We start from the raw sequence: 16,671 nt of genomic DNA, 5'->3' as shown, positions 1-16,671 counted from the left end.
TCTCCTGTATCACTCGTCTCCATGACTAAGACTTGTGAATCCTTAGATAAATTTTTCTTCTGTAGTTTGCCCACTTTGTCTTTAGTAGGTTTGCCAGTTTCTTTAATTCTCTTGCGCCTTTGCTCAGTATTTTCACTTTGAAATGCCCAGTGGGCATAAAGTTGGGCGTTTGGACCAAATCCAGAAAGGATTATTTTTGAAAAGTGTGTGACTGTGACTGTGCTATAACCTACGTTTGCCAGGAGGCTGTAGCTCAGAAACAATAGCACTACAAAAGACTTGTCCACAATCTTATCAGAACATACCCCTAAATATGTGGTTTTTTAAGTAAGAAATATAGATTTTTCTTTCCTTTAAAAGTCTTCAAGTAGTCTAAAACCAATCTTCACTATCTTCTATCACAGTTTTTTTCGTTTAGCTAAAGTACTAGTACTGATAGAGAAAAGAAGAATCCACTTTAAAGTACTGAGTTCTTCACCAATTGTTTTTAAATAACTTAAAGTCACAGAAAACTGATTGCAGAAGCTATGAAGATGTCACCCTATGATAATCATGAAATGAATTCATCATTTTCCTCTGGTTTTCCCAACCAGCCACTTGGCACCACTAGGCACTTGGTGAAAATCTGGTTACATTTCAAGACCAACACAATGGTATGCATGGTCAGTCATGATGAAACAGCAATGGCACAGCTTGAAATGAAAAAAAAAAGTTTAAAAATCACAACATAAGAAATAGTGCCACGAAGTCACCCCAGTGTTAGAAAACACACCAACAGAGGACATATGTTCCAACAATGATGGTATCACCACTTAAAGATAGATTTTTTCTAAATACAGCTCATGTGTGGTATCACCATCAGGCACTACAAGATAAGACAAAGCTCATTTTTTTCAGTGTACTTCAGTTTCACTTTCCTAAGCAATGAGCAGGATCTAAATACACTGAACACACTCTAAAATAAAAAGTCTCACTGCAGTAATCACACCGCCTGGTCAATGTCTGAAATGTAAGTCTGTATGCATGTTTGCTCATAAATGGCACGTTTCTGCATGTGCAAGGGGCTTCTTCTTTTTATACACTTTCTCAAAAATTGTTGAGAAATACCTTCTTCCCTTATCTCCATCTTGACCACAAATCCAAGTTTATTCAAGACTTCTGTTACTTGTTGGTGTCAGCGACTGTATGATACTTCTAGTGTAAAATGAAACCTGAATAAAAGAATTTGGCTATTTTCAGGAGCCATGTGGTTACATGGGACAGGAACCTGTTAGCTGTAACGTCCAAGGCACATCCCTCTAGCTCTGCATACAGATGGGGTGGCCTTCCTCAGAATGGTGACAGTTCAGAGGACAAGTCTGTCTATTTGAACAAATTTTTCATCACAGCCTTGCATTTGATAATCCCAGCTGGTGAGTCCAACATCTGTCCAACACTGAAAATACTGGCACAACCTTAATGAATTGACATTTACATAGAGACATTTGCTGTGGCATGACTTCCAAAAGAATGCAGAGATACTTGTCCCCTACCCTGACATCATCAAATCTCACTGGCAGACCTAATTAAAACTAAACATGACTTCTCATGCAGAGTCTACTTTTCCCACCTTCAGTTCAGGTTTCAAGATGACTGTGGGGTTCCTTAACCCACAGATAGACACATCTTGGTTATCACTGCAGCTTTTTAAAATAAAGAGCATCAGTTTGGAGATTAGCTTTTCTACTAACTTTTCTTGCTGAGTCTTTAGATAAGAAAAAAAAAAAAAACAAAAAAAAAGAAGAGCAAACCAGGATAGTAATACTTTTTCAGGAAAGAATAAATAAAATGCTTATCTTATAATATCCCATCTTAAACTTCACAGCTTTTCTACAATATTCTGAAAAAAATACTTAGGCCTTAATGCTATGTTATGTAAAATTTTCAGTAACAAAGCCTGTAACTTATTTTAAATGGTAATCCATTTAGTTGCTGGTTTTTGGACTTCTTTGCATTGGGAAAAAAGCTATCAAGTGACATTTGCCAATCCATTTTTCTCTGCTCCAAATGTGCCTCAAGACAGTGTGTGTATCTGCAGGATACAGGGAAGGCAGTGGCATCCCTCCTGGTAGTTGCCCATTGAGCTGTACGCAGATTCTTCATTTTCAGTGAAGGCAATTAACAGAACACAAAAGATTGCCTTGAATTTTGTAACACACATGCACAGCTCCTATGAAATGCCCCAGGGATATGGCTGCAGGCTCTTTCAAAATCCAAGCTGCAAATTTATCTCAATTCTTTAAAGGAGCTGCTGCAGCAAAAAAGCAGGCTCACAATAATTTGACCTTTACGGAAAATGCAGTTCCCTCCACAGGGCAGAATTCTTTGGTTCCATATTCATTTGCCAAGGATGCTTGCTAACCTCAAAAATGTTAAAATCCATTAGTCTTACTCTGAAGAGTGAAGAAAACAATAGTAATTATTTATTTGGAAAAAAACCTTAAAACCAAAAATCCGTCAACCAATACAAGGTAAAAAAGTGACTTTCTCCAGCCGCAATAAGAATGACCATGTTTTATTCATAACTTAGCCTGCTGATGATTAGAGAAACTACTTGATCATGGGAGAATGTTTCCAGGAGAATTACTGCCCTCCCTGTCAACCACAACAACCACACTTCAGGAAAGAGACAAGCTGCTCTCTCCCCATTATCATCAATCTGATTAGGTTTCCAGCACAGCTAAATAATTGCTTGGAAGTCCTTTGCAGCATAAAAATGATCTGCTATCCAGATAAGATAGCATGGTTGGCCTTACTAAACTGGAAAATGTAGCTGAATGAACAGAAAATTCACCACTGTCTGGACAGCTTCTAAAATCCTCCCTCATCACCTCATCCACTCAGTATTTCCCTCAAGGACAGCATTGTTTAATCAACATGAAAGTTGATGTGCAACGTCTTTGAATCTATAGGATACGTTATGCTATGGTTACAAGACATACTTCTGCTTATTTCATGAAACACCTTTCCTCATGTTGACACATCATTCATCCCACAAATTTCCTGTCTCAAAAATGCAAGAAAAAATAAATCAGGGAGTCCATGCAGATACAAGTACTATGGCACAGGAGACATATGGCCAGTGAAAGAACCAAAATACATACCTTGGCATGATGGAGATCTACTCCATACATTGATAGTTTTTTGGCATTCTCCAGGAAATGCATCTCAGCTTCTGCAGGTGTCATTCCCCTGTGGAAAAGTAACCAGTTCTAGCATAAATGTTAAGGAAACAAAAACCAAAAGAAAATCCAGCAGCTGGAAAACATTTTCAGCCTGTCAGAACTATAGTCATACCCTTTATGTAGCTGGGTACCTACCACAGCCACAACTCTAGTGCAGACCCTGTTAACTCACATGCTGCAAAGCTCTTCTCTATCCAAAGACACACAGAGGAATCTTGCCAGAAAAATATTAAGTACACCACTGCAGAATTTAACATCTCCTGATCCACCAAGATGGTACCTGAAGCAGGCTAGATCTCACACTGATGCCCTCTGCTTACCTGTGGCTCTTGTGCAGCTCGATCACTTTGTCCTCCAGCTCCTTAGTGTGGTTTGGCGCAAAGCGGAATTCGCTGATGTAGTCGCTGCCGTACTCGTCGGGGTCGTAGTCGCCGAGCTCCGACTGCACGGTGTAGGAGCCCAGCAGGGCCAGCGTGACGAACGAGCAGGGCAGCCGACCCGAAACGATGTCATCTCTCAGCTGCAGGCAGAGGTAGTACCTGCAAGGGGGCACCAGAGCAGCTCACACAGGGCTCCTCCACTGCTGCCCCCAAAGAGCGCCGCCCGAGCACTTGAAAGAGGTCTCGGTTCCAATTTGCATTTGCAGACAGCCAAGTCCAGAGATCTTCAGCCATTTACAAGGGCAATAGTAGTTTTGTAAAAACAATCCCTAAACCCCCAAAAGCCCAAGCTCTTGCCTAATTTATGAGTAGGAAGACCTAATTTATCTTTATACAGCAGCATGGAGATCTCTAAAGAAAGTTATTACTTTGTTTAGTGACCTAGATGAAGAAATACCCATTAAACATACTAGATTTCTATCATAAATCACTTATATATAAAACTACCTGATAATTCTTTCAGGAGAAAAAAATAATTAAAACTCTCATAGAGTGTTCATTTAAGAATAGCAGAACCCCAAGTCATTCAAAAAACATAAGCTGTCTCTTTAGCAACATATTTTGCTTTCTCAAAAATACATTTAAACAGTAAGTGCTGTTAAAACCACAGAAATATGCAGTGGAAGGTTTTACCAGATACATGAAAACAGAAAAAAAAGTGAAGAGCATTGGTTTGGTGGCAAAGGTAGAGCTCCCAGGGGAAATTTAGGAGTCTGAAGAGGAATAAAGCAATCCTTTCCTTTGGAAGTCCTCTGTTCAGTTGTGAACTCTTGGCACATTGTCTTTCTGCACAGTACCTACCACAGGGGGCCCTGATCAAGGCCAAAGGCTTCATGCTACCTTAACAGCAACAAATAGTCCATAAAACACTGAAGGTTAAAAATATTCAATGGCTGCCAAATGTTGCAACAGGCTGGGGAACAGTTTGCTGATAGCACAAAAACTCATCATGGATCAAAACATTTGTGCCTCCTTCCAAGGAGGAAATAAGGTGAGGTTTGTTGTTTTGTTTTTTTTTTGTTGTGGTTGCAATGTGAATACAAAACCAAAGAGTAGAGGCGCATCAGCAGAGCTGAGTAACTTGGAGAGGAGGGAGCAGCTATTAATTACCATCATATTCTCTATTCCATGCACATCGATTGCTTACTTTGTCAAATGATATACAAAATTTGCATATGCATGCTTATTCTCATCTATCCTGGCTTCAGCTGGGAAAGAGTTCATTTTTCCCTAAGTAGCTGATACAGTGATTGCTCTGTTTTGGATTCAGTATGATCACGAAACCACATTATCTCACTGCTTTTTCTTTCACAGTCATGGTTTTACTTACAGTAATAACTTGTTACCACTGGCAAAAATGGGCATCAGGCACCTTTGTGAATATTAAAATCAACTCAAAGGAATTTACATATTGAAAAATCTGGGGTTTAGGCTTAAACTACACAAAATTCTTCATAACACAGAGGATAGATACTGTTCACACTATCTTTTTTGTCCAAGTATTGCATATTTTCCACAAGTTCATATGAAAAAGAGAGACAATTGGAATATAAAACATTTCTTTTCTTGTATAATTAGAGTGTAAGTGCTACCAGGAACAGCTTTTAAGCCACTTCTAAAAAGGTATTTAATGTTTAAAACACCTGGTAATGTCCTCAGATAGCTGGGCAGGGTCTGGAGGGTAGAATTTCACATTAAATGCAAACTGCCAAGCACCACCTGGAAAAGAACATAGATTGACTGAAAGTACACTGCAAACGCAAACAGAGATGCTCATGCTATTCAATCACCAGCAGACTTAAAAATATCCCAGACAAGCAATTAATAAGAACAGGTTTTAGAATACTTTTCCCACACATCATACTGAAGATATTACAGTAGATACTGTTTAGATCAGATTTTACAGCTCTTTTCTTATTTAGCAGGATTTCCACTGAAGTGAGGACTCTGAGTGAGCAGTAATTTATTACTAATACTAAAAAAAACACCTCAGTCTGAGGACAAGGTTTATTGAAAGTAAGCACCACACAGTCTGTACAAGTTTTAAAAACCAATAACTCAAAGCAGAGAGGCACAGGAAACATCACAAGCCAGAGTACGAATGGGCTCTGGAGCAGGGTGATGTGCCGAGGTCTAGCTGCCCAAATCAGCTCACAGCATCCTCTCAGAGTGCTGCCTCAGCACATAGCTCCTTTCTTCAGCAGACATAAATTATTGTGCAGACAAAACTGCAAGGACAAACAGAGAGTTTGACTGCAAAAGTACATAGCACTGGGGAATTCTTGTTTAATTATTTCACTAAATTTAGTAGACCCATGGGATGGATACTGGTTTGTATCTCAAGAGTTAGCAAAATTATTTCTGGAGTATTAGCTTTAAAGGTTGTAAAAAAAGGTTTAAGACAGAATTCAAGATTTAAAAAGAGAGTTGAACATGGAAGGTAAATTTAGAAGCTATTCTGAAAAAAAAGGGTCAGGTTACACTAGCACATGACTTGAACGCAAATGAAAAGCAATAACAAAACCCCAAACCACACTGTTCTTACAAGCAACAAGGAAATTTTATCCCATGGGAAGTCCCATTCACTTTGGTCATCCACACATCTAATCTATGTACGTTACTTTGTATTGCAGATCACTTACTTGAAATGAAAATATACTGCAGAAAAGGGGAAGTTTCTCATAGTAAGTGGGGAAATTCCTCACAATAAGTGGGGAAATTTTCCGATGCACATTACTTTGTAATGCAGATCACTTACTTGAAATGAAAATAATACTGGAGAAAAGGGGAAGTTTCTCACAGTAAGTGGGGAAATTCCTCACTGTAAGTGGGGAAATTTTCCCACCAGTGTAAACTAACCCTTTTAATCTTGGAGAGGGAAGAGAGTTCTTTTGCCAGGCATTACCCAACTAATGTGAACTACCAGATAAATTTGTTTGTGGAAGCAAAAGTGTTAGAAGAGGTCATTTACAAAATGTGCAAAGAAAAAAAATTACTGGGGCTTTTCTGCCCACAAAAGTCATACACATAAGTATTTTGACAATTTTTAACAATGAGGGAAAATAAAAAAATGCAAGTCAAGTTTTGAGCCCAGCAGTCTCAAAAATGTTTTCCTTTGAGTGGTTTTTTAATTTCTAATATAAGAAGCCACAAAGTGAAATAGAAATAGAGATTTAGAATATATATTTTTGCTTTTAGTAGAAACTTATACTAAGTTTATAACTAGATGCCTAGTTATAACAACTGAGCTTTTAAAAAGATTAATGTGAATCAGAAAATTCATGGTAATTTTTGGAACAGAGATCAATCTTCTGAAATGAAGAAAGGAAAGGTATTTTAGATAGAGTACTATTTTGTGTCAGTGAATTATTTCAGTATGGGGCATGAGCAGTGTTTCTGGATAAGATATAAATATCAGTAATGCAAGAAATAATTCAAATACATGGCCTAGTCCCTAAGGTTACATTGCTTAATGTCAAACTTCAGGATTTTGCATCACTGCAAATGTCAAGTTGTTTTCAGCAACGCAAGTTCATGTGTTACGAGCATCAGTAATGCTTCACCATCATCATAGCATAAAAAATCTATAAAGGATGTACATAATTCCTTTGCCAAAGACTTGGGACAGGATACAAAAGATGACTGTGAAATATGCTTTGTCCCCATGGGGAGACGTGTAGAAGGGGGCAACGATAACAAACTTACTTCGGATCTGCTTCTTGATTTCCTTGGCAGGGTCCAACCAATTCTGCAAAGAAAATGTTTCCTTTTTTCAATTTGACTTAGAAAACACAATAAACATTATTTTTAAAACAGTGCTATGAGTCAAAGCTAGAACATGTGAAGCTCTTCCACCCCTTTCTCCTTGGAGAAGCAGTAGGCAGGGCTAACACTAATTTTCAAGACACGGCCCTTGGTAGAAACAGGATTTTTATTAACCTTCACAGACTTTCAGGGCCTGAATGATTTGAAATAAAACAATAAAAAAATGGGAATTGGCAAAATGAACCCAAAGAGATCTTTTTTTTGCAGAGTATCTTCAGGGAAAACTGCATTTCTACTAGTTTGTTATAAAGAGGTGTTTTTGATTGATTTTTTTTTTCCTCCAATCCTGGAAAGGCTGAAAAGACTTGCTAGAGGATAAGCAAGTGCAGAGTAGAGATGTTTGCAATGCACCATGAGCATGAGGGGTTCTTCAGGGAAAATCAGAGGCAGAACCACAGTACCTCTGCCCGCATCCACACCATGCAGAGCCCAGTGACTATGCAAGACAAAACCCCTGCTGAGGAGGTGGAGAATTATCCCAGTAATGTGTTAGTACTCCATACATGCCAATAGGCAGATGAAATTCCTCTGGAGGAGGCACACAGCAGCTTGGGGTCTCAGTGCCTCTGCTGTCTTGACCTCTAAGAGAATCAAATTAATATTTAAAATGCGTCAGAGCCCAGAACAAGAAGTTCGCTTTCCCCAGGAAAGTTCCACTTTCTCCAAAGAAAGATAAACAAATGTATCAGAGAGACAATAAAACACTAAAGAAATACCAAACAAGCAGAACAACAATCCCTCCCCAACAAAAACAACCGGTTTGCAGCTGTCCAAACCTGCTCTGTGGTGCAAAACCTGAGCCTGAAGATCTCCAGCTATTGCTGAGCACAAAAGCACATTATGCACCAAGAAGTTAAAGACACATTAGGGTTTCTGTTTAGAAAGATGACATGGGATGTGGGCACGTATGTTGTGTGGCTGGAAGTTATGTGCCAGAGGATGGAGATGAATTGCTAAGTACTTTTACATTAAAAATATGCATGTTATTGATCAATAAAATGGGTGGCAGGCAGTTGTTCTTTTAACTGTTCAGCTCTGTAAAGTAACTGGTGACCTATAAATATTTAGTGCTTCTAAACCACATGTTAGTAATGAATCCATGCTTCTCTTTCCCATAGGAAAGCATACCTATCTGAAAATGCACTTACATTTCTGCCTAGCTTTTCTCAAAACTCAAAACTAGGCACATGCTTAAGCATGACCTTGTGCTGGCATGGACCAAGTATCTGCTTAAGTGATTTTCTGAATTAGAAACAAAGAAGTCTGTAAAGCAAGGGGAAAAACAAACAGAAAGACCGATTTCTTTCATATCATATATATTTGAAACAAAAGGAAGCATAGAAAACACAACTATTGCTCCCACAAGACATAAACAGCTAAAAAGTAGTAGTAGCTCCAGCTCCATCAGGGAAGACCTTTGAGGCCACACAAAGCACAAAATACCTTCAGTTGTGAGCTCTGCTGAGCTGCTGTGCATATAGCTAAGAGGTTTTGTATTGGCTTCTGTTAAAATATTTATCTTAAAATGCCAAAATAGCACAACATATTTTAAATGATCCTTTGATACTCTCATGGTACCATGTCCCAAACATCTTCACATTAGATCATCTTCAACACTTGTAATACACAGCTTGTTTCATATGGAAGCTGGAATGCAGGAAAGCAGAATGTGATTCACTGTGGTTACCAACTGCTTCTGAAAACTAATGTCTTTAGTCAAATCAACAACAATGCTAAGATAAAGTCAAGGCTAAGAGCCATCCCTTATCTTAGCAGTTAGCAGGAATGGTCAGACATCTCCTGCCTATTTGTGTCCAAACCACTATTATTAAGCCATATTTTAGTATTATATGTTTTGCAGTGTATCTGTAAGTGTAAATCTGACTTTCATCTTGACAGTAAAGGAATAAATCATACTAGAAAGAGCACCAGCTATATGATTAATACCTTCTATGTCATAAATTGCTGAAAGAGAGGGAACAAAGGGAAACACAGGAGATGCTCTTGAGAAGTAGAGTCACAAAGAAACAATTGCTCAAACTGTGTCTATGGAACTCGGCAAGGAAGATAAAACCAACTTCTGGATTGTTTGCAGCTGTCTGTGGAGTGTCTCAGGGAGTTCTGATGTTGACATGGCAAAGGCCACCTGCATTTTTGTGGGTTACCTTTTGGTTTTCTGTGTCTCTGTATGTTAGCCCAAAGTAGTCTTTTTCCAAAAGGTTCAGATGCTCACACACTTTGTCAAATAGCACTTGACCTCTGGAGCGTTTCTGTGGGAAACAAACAGAAAACAAACAAAAAGACACTTAAGTTTGCAAAATAAAGCAATATAAGCGTTAAAGTAACACCTTTTCTGTCAAACCAGTAACCTCAAAATTATTTTAGTCAATGCATCCATCTTTCCAACCTATTGACCTGGAGTTTCATAAGAATCTGCTGAATGGGGAACATCCTTTTTTCCTAAAACCTCAAGTCTTCTTGCAGAGCTAAAAATAAGTCATATATGTAATGTTTCAACTTCCAATAGGAAAATCTCTTCTGTCTTTCAGAAACTGCAACTTCAAGAGCATGATGAGGTCATACCTCCACAAACCAAAGCAATTCTTTGTGTGCAAGTAGCAACAAATAGCAGTACAAAATATTCCTGGTTATGGATTATCAGAGTTGTGACTGGAGGGGCAATCCACTGGAGAAAAAAACAAAAGATGGACATACTTTTTGCTTTGGTAACAGTGTGGACTGATTTCAGGACCCATTTTTGTCCAATACACATGGAAATGTGATTATGCCATCTACGGAAATCACGGGGGAAATCTGACTGGGAACGCAGCTGGGTAAAAAACCAGCTTTCCAGTGCCCCATTAACCTTCTTTACTGCTGGCATGTCAGATGAGAAGACCTCTCACTGTCAACATCTAGAACCCTTAGCAGAAGCTTCGTAGTATCCATCATATTGGACAGTAAAAATTCAGGTCATCTTGTTTCTCAGCGTTGTATGTGAAATTGAGAAAATAATGCTCCAGAAAACCAAACATCCTCTTTATAACCTACACATGCCAACTTTGATATGCATTAACTATGATAAACAATTCAAAATTATTTGGGCCATATTTGTCACTGTGTTTCATCACTGCCTGCTTCCCAAAGTGCAACTCAGCTAAAGGAAAAAATCTCCCCATGTTATTTTGACCACACACATACATAAATATTTTAGTTGATGTCAGCGGAGCATTTTTTTTTTTATCTGTAGCATACACATGACTAGAAGCAGACTGGAAACACGTAACTTGCTTCAAAGGCAATGCAGGCAGTTGACAAAAAAGAGGAGAGAATGCCACCTTCAAATTGATGTGTCTCTACCAACAGAGTTGCACTCGGACTGCACTGCCAGCCCAGCAGCCTTGGCTGGGAGAGAGCCGTTCAAAATCCAAGCTGGCACAGCTATGCCAACAAACCCATGGAGCTCAATGCTGGCCTCAAACTATTTTAGAAGTCCTAAGAAAGCCAAGAGAAAAAAAAGGAAAGAACTGAGGGTTGCTGCCTAACACCCAGTGAAAACATCACAAGAGGTGACAGAGGGAGTTGTGCAGTGTAATCTAATTTGTGTTAAATTTGGTATTTTTACTGGCATTCAAATGGTATATTGGAAAGGACACTGGAAAACATCCTTTACATTTTATCAATGGAGAAACTGAAGCGTGGCCTAAAAAATGTTCTCCAGCTGAGGAAGAAAATCCAGGCCCAGAAGTGCATTACAAGTGTATTCCTGTAACTTCATTTACTGTGCCTTCCAGCATTATTTGACCAAACAGCTCTAGGGCCTTGTTCTGTGTGTCACATGCTTTCCACGCTGTAAGTAGGAAGCATAAATATGCCCCAGCTCCTTTATAATGTCAAACAAATGTTTAGTTAGTTCTTCACGCCCTGAACTTGAAAGTAGGTAACAAGAGGTTGGTGGTTTTATACTTGGTGCTCTCTGTAGAGAAAGAAGCAGATAGAAAAGATCTTAATACTAGTGTGTGGAGAGGAACCAACTCAGAAACTTCAAGCCAAAATGGTCACATTTCTGCTGTAAGCAAGCAATGCTGCATTTTGACAAATTTCTTGCTCTTCTACTTGTTAACAAACTAAGTAGTTGTACCAAACTGAGAAAAACAAGCAGGTTAGCTCTAGAGGGCACCAGCTCTGAAAAACACTGGTCTGCATCAGTGAACCATTTACATGTATTTGAATTGTGGCACTTCAGTGCTCTCTTAATTTTAAGAGTCACTCAAGGCCAACACAGGAGCTGTTTTATGTGGCCAATCCATGGCTACAGAGATCTACACAGATGTCTGTTTTGAGAAATAGTAGCTAGCAGCTGCAAGGTATGGTGTTTTAACAGGGAATTACAGGAAACAGTTGTGCAGGACTGTGCTGTAATAAAAACCAAATGCCCAGAAAACCCCCAGTGCTCAGTATTTCTTGTTTGGCTTCACATTGCAAGTGAGAGTATCTATGGCAATCTGGAACAATTTTCTTGGCAATGTAGCCTGCTCTTCCTCCTCCTGTATGAAGATGCCTAAGTTGTACATAAGTAATTTTCCACAAAATTCGTGTTGCATCACGATGGGGGAAAACCCGGCTGGTGGTGCAAGAGGACATGAGAAATCAAAATGTAACTAACAGCCCCTCCTGGCCAGGGTCTTCTCTTCACCATCACAAGGTAAGAACTGGTGATAGTTGAGGGAAAGCCTGACCAAGATCGCTTCTCCTCCTACAGAAACCGCCATTAGTGTCCCAACATTCACAATGAGTGTTGGAGGAGCCTCACATCATAGCCTCACCACTGCCCCTCACCCTGCCTGTTCCCAGGTCAGAGATGACCTGTGGCAGAAGGATTTAGAGGACTCCGATCATCTGGGAAGTTGGAGCAGCCTAAAATTGAGTCACCCCGGCTGTCCTCCTAATGCAAGAGAAATCCCCATGCCCCTACACATAGGCAGCAGTGCCACTTGGTGTCCATCTGTTGTGAGCAGGCACACTGCTTCTAAAGCATCATTGCACAGAAACAAAGCGAAGGGAAGCTGTTGCATAAATTAATGGAAAATAAGGAGGTTCAATTAGAAATATATAATTAAAGCAACTGAGCAGACCTGTTTTGCCCTTGTTTTTATTTTTTATTGTTTTTATTTTACTGCATGCCCAAATAACTGTGCTGTGAAAGGCAAGGATATCATTGCTTTGGCAGGAAGAGAATGGAAGGAGGAGAGAAAGGTCAACTTACAAATTCATACAGTTCCTCAATCCATCCTAAACCTTCATTTTACATTATGTTGGAGTGACAAGTCTAAGATGATGAAAGATTGACAGTCTGCTGGTTACTGTGGATCACAACTCAATGCCAAAAATGCCAGTCAATTCCCAGCAGTCCAAAAATGTGGATCAAAAAATAAATAAAAAAAGAACTTTGTGTTATAAAATAATGACTTTGTAAATGAAAAAATATTCTGAAAGGTAAATCTGGCAAGAACATCCACTAGAAATATTGTTAGATATTTTTCAGGCATGAATGGGATGAAAGGAAATGTGCAGATGTGAAAAAAGATGCTTTGCTTAAGCTCTGGAAATCAAGTAAACAGAAGGGATACAACACACAGATTTAACAGTATAAATGAACACAAAGGTCTGGGAGCAAAAACGTTACATTTTTTCATAGCCTCATCCCTGCAGGTCTATAAAGGCCAGGGCTCTCTCTTGAAGCTGGAATGGGAATAAACAGCCTCCTGGTAAAGTTCCCAGTGAAAGGAGCCAGCAGCAGCAAACTTGGCAAGCCAGTGCCTGCCAGCAATTCTCACACATAAGGAGAAGCAGCCTCTCTTCTCACCAGCTTCTCCTCAGCTTTGATGCTAAGTTTCTCCCTTCTTGGGATGCTAGAGGTCACAAAAGGCTCTCTTGACTCCTAATGGGTTTCTGAACCAGGCTCAAATCTTTCCACGTGATCTTCTTCAGCCCATACCCGTCCATCTTACAAGATCACCAGATCAAGATTATTATCAAGTCAATTATTCTCATTGGCAAACATTTGGGTACAACATTCAGTATTTCTTAATGCAGAACAACAATAAAAATGTTTTCCTTTATTATGATTAAACCCATAAGCTGTAAAGTACTTATAATAAGCAAACATTATCAAAGTGAAAAAATGCAAGCCTTTGTTATCACTTGAGCCACAAACTATGTGCTGTATGGTAATCAGAGAACCACGGATTGGCTGAGGCTGGAGGGCGCCTCCGGAGATTGCCTAGTCCATCCTCTCTTCTCCAGAAGCACCACCTAAAGCAGATTGATCAGGATCATGGCCGCTTGGGTTTTGAATATCTCCATGGATTGAGACTCCACAGCCTGTGGGGCATTCACCCTCATAGTGAATATTTTTTTTTTTCTTCTGTTTAAATGGAAATTCCTGTCTTTCACTTTGTGCCCCTTGTCTCTCGTTGTGGCAAATGTGTACCCCCGACCACATTCTGGCTCTGTCTTCCTCACTCCTCCCATCAAATATTGATACACATTGCTAAGATCCCCCTGAGCCTTCTCTTCTCCAGGCTGATTAGCTCCAGCTCTCAGCCTTTCCTCGTAAAAGACATACTCCAGGGCCTCCCTCGTATCTGTGGCCCTCTGCTGAACTCTGCCCAGCATGTTCATGTTTCCCTTGTACTGGGAAACCCAGAATCAGACTCAGCACTGCAAGACTGACAAAAAGGGAAAGGATAATCTCCCTCAACCTGCTGGTAGCATTGCCCAGGATGGCACTGACCTTCTGTGCTGCCAGGGAACATCACTGACTTCTGTTCACCTTTTTTCCCATCAGGACCCTTGAGTAATAAAAACCCTGTATTGTGCCAACCCAGCTACCAAACCCATATGTTATCGTACTGTGTTAAGCCACGAGGAAAATTACATAGAAAATGAGCAACCAACAACTTAATAAAAAGATACGATTCCAACTTCCTTGTCCTACAGGTGGTAGTAAGACTCCAGAAAATTCCTTTGGGAGTCAGTAAAATATAGGGAAGAGTATCAGGAAGATTTCAAATGTTATGTGCTGGATTGTGCGTCCCAGACTGGAAGCCAGTTGTGCCAGAGGAAAACTTATCAGGATTCAGATCTGCCACCTCCAAGAGACAAATTCTATTTCTGTGAAAGGCAGTAGTTTGGCTGCCCCATGCCAGGAGGCACCACCTCTCCAAAAGGTCTTCAAGCTGCTGTGGCTCCTGGTTTGGCAAACCTGCCCTGTCCCTGAAACACAGTCATTTGCAGTCTTCCTGCAGGCCATTTTGGCACCCAACCTGATAAGGCAGCCTGAGCCTCTTCTATCGCTCCTCACCCTGAATGACCCACTTTCATTTCTTGGGTAACCTCCAACCTACAGGACCAGCCATCTTTCCTAGCTCTATGCCAGCTAGTGCTGTCCATACTGAGGACCTGTCAGTACTCAGGCTCCTTTCAGATAGAATCCAACCCTGTATCTGACAGATTTCCCACTGGAGGAGCAATGCCATTCTGGGACTGGTAGCTCAACATGGCTGAGGAGCTTCTGTCCTCAGAGGGTTTCAAGGCATTGGCCAGGTAATGTCACAGCTGGCCTGACACCCTGCTCACAGCCCTGGCACTTCCCTGCTCATGTCAGGGGCCTCTCCAGCCCCTTTGAACCAGCACGGCCATGATACTGGGATCCCTGTGTGCTTCCCCAGGTGCCAGGGGGTTCAATGTCTGATTACAGGGTAGAGTGCTGGTCTATGCTCAAGGCTCTATTTTCGTTCACTAGCAGATTATCCCCCTCTCACTGAGAGGGAAACAGGATGAGGAGCTGATGAGCAGCAAGCAGCCTTCTCTGCTTCCTAGAAATGAAAACTATTGCAGCCTCCAAAGTCACACACTTTGGGGTGGTTCTGCTTTGGCATTCAACGCTGCAGTCTCATGTGGGTGCAGAATGCTGAGCAAGGGCTGCTTGCAGCATGGAATCAATTACAAGAGATCACATTCAAACCAAATTTTGCAGTGCTAGGGAAAACACAAAGTGAGAACAGAGTTCTACATCTATAACAGGATTCATTTTTGCCACCAATAACCATCAACTCCCCTGCACAGTAACCACAAGGTCAGGACAGCCCGATGAACTGAAACTTCATTTCCCTTTCTGATCAGTCAAGGAGCATAGCAAAATGAAAATGTATCACAGCTGTGGACTGGATTTTAAAAGGGACGAGTTTGCATGTAACTTTCTGCACAAATACATATGCAAATAACCTTGCTGCTTTCCTGGGAAAAGCTGCCAAGCTGCCAGTGAGCAATGTCACACCAGCTCTAGCCTGGCATCCGACTCCATACAATTACTGTAATAACTCTAGTTAGGCAGGATCGCTGGAATAAGGACAAACAGATCAGTATCATGAAATCCCAGTATGAATAATTGGACTCAAACTGATGTTGAGGTTATCTGGTTCACATTCCTAATTAGCATTTGCACTCTCCAATGGATCTCAACAATGCACTGTATAAATGTGTGGGCTGGCTCTAGCCTTGCATGCTGTAATGTATTTTGGCATGTGGCTGGACTGACCTCTTCCTTTTCCCCTCTTCCTTCTGGTGGGAAAGAATTAGCTAATTTTTTTTTCCTTTCCAATGTTTCAATGTTTTTTTGATGAAAAAGATTCCAACTGTGTGCAGACAACCAATTTTATTTCATTTTACTGTTACAATTTAATTACTTTTTGCAATTTAATTTGCTTGACACTTTCATTTTCTACACTGCACGGGCTGCGGGGTAGTCTCCTATGTGCAAACACAAGTAAAACACCATATACCAAAATGTATATAGCAACAACTAAGAAGCATAAACAAGGGGATGCTTCTCCATCCCCATGTTGCAGCCTCTCCTACAACATTCTTGCAACACAAACAAATGAAAATGATTAACTGGTTGTTGGGAATTGAGAACTTTGTACTCACCAGAGAGAGCACTCTCTTAACAAAATTCCCCCAGTGGAGTCTCTGAGTTGCTGAATTCCAGCCTCCTGACAACACAATTTCTCATTCTTTCCTCATGAACTACACCATTTACACAAAATATATGCCAAATCCCAGAAAAAAAAATCCCCAATACTTCTTCAAATACTCACTACTTGCAAGCTAAAGTGACC

At 40.3% G+C, this 16,671-nt stretch overlaps 1 protein-coding gene across 10 annotated transcripts in view; it reads right to left on the bottom strand.

Annotated features, from left to right (window-relative positions):
* EPB41L3 (erythrocyte membrane protein band 4.1 like 3) overlaps positions 1-16,671 on the bottom strand; it is a 95,285-nt gene that overhangs the window by 29,472 nt on the left and 49,142 nt on the right. For all 10 annotated transcript variants that reach the window (XM_041477692.1, XM_041477687.1, XM_041477683.1 and 7 more), the window contains exons 4-8: positions 9,655-9,759; positions 7,370-7,412; positions 5,308-5,383; positions 3,545-3,763; positions 3,144-3,231 (exon numbers count right to left, since the gene is read on the bottom strand). In XM_041477692.1, the coding sequence (XP_041333626.1) occupies positions 3,144-3,231; positions 3,545-3,763; positions 5,308-5,383; positions 7,370-7,412; positions 9,655-9,759 (531 nt within the window). The remainder of the gene's footprint in view (positions 1-3,143; positions 3,232-3,544; positions 3,764-5,307; positions 5,384-7,369; positions 7,413-9,654; positions 9,760-16,671) is intronic.

This window comes from Pyrgilauda ruficollis, unplaced genomic scaffold (assembly GCF_017590135.1).
Source record: "Pyrgilauda ruficollis isolate IOZ18807 unplaced genomic scaffold, ASM1759013v1 scaffold41, whole genome shotgun sequence".
Lineage (NCBI taxonomy): Eukaryota > Metazoa > Chordata > Aves > Passeriformes > Passeridae > Pyrgilauda > Pyrgilauda ruficollis.
This window is presented reverse-complemented; position numbering and strand designations above follow the sequence as displayed.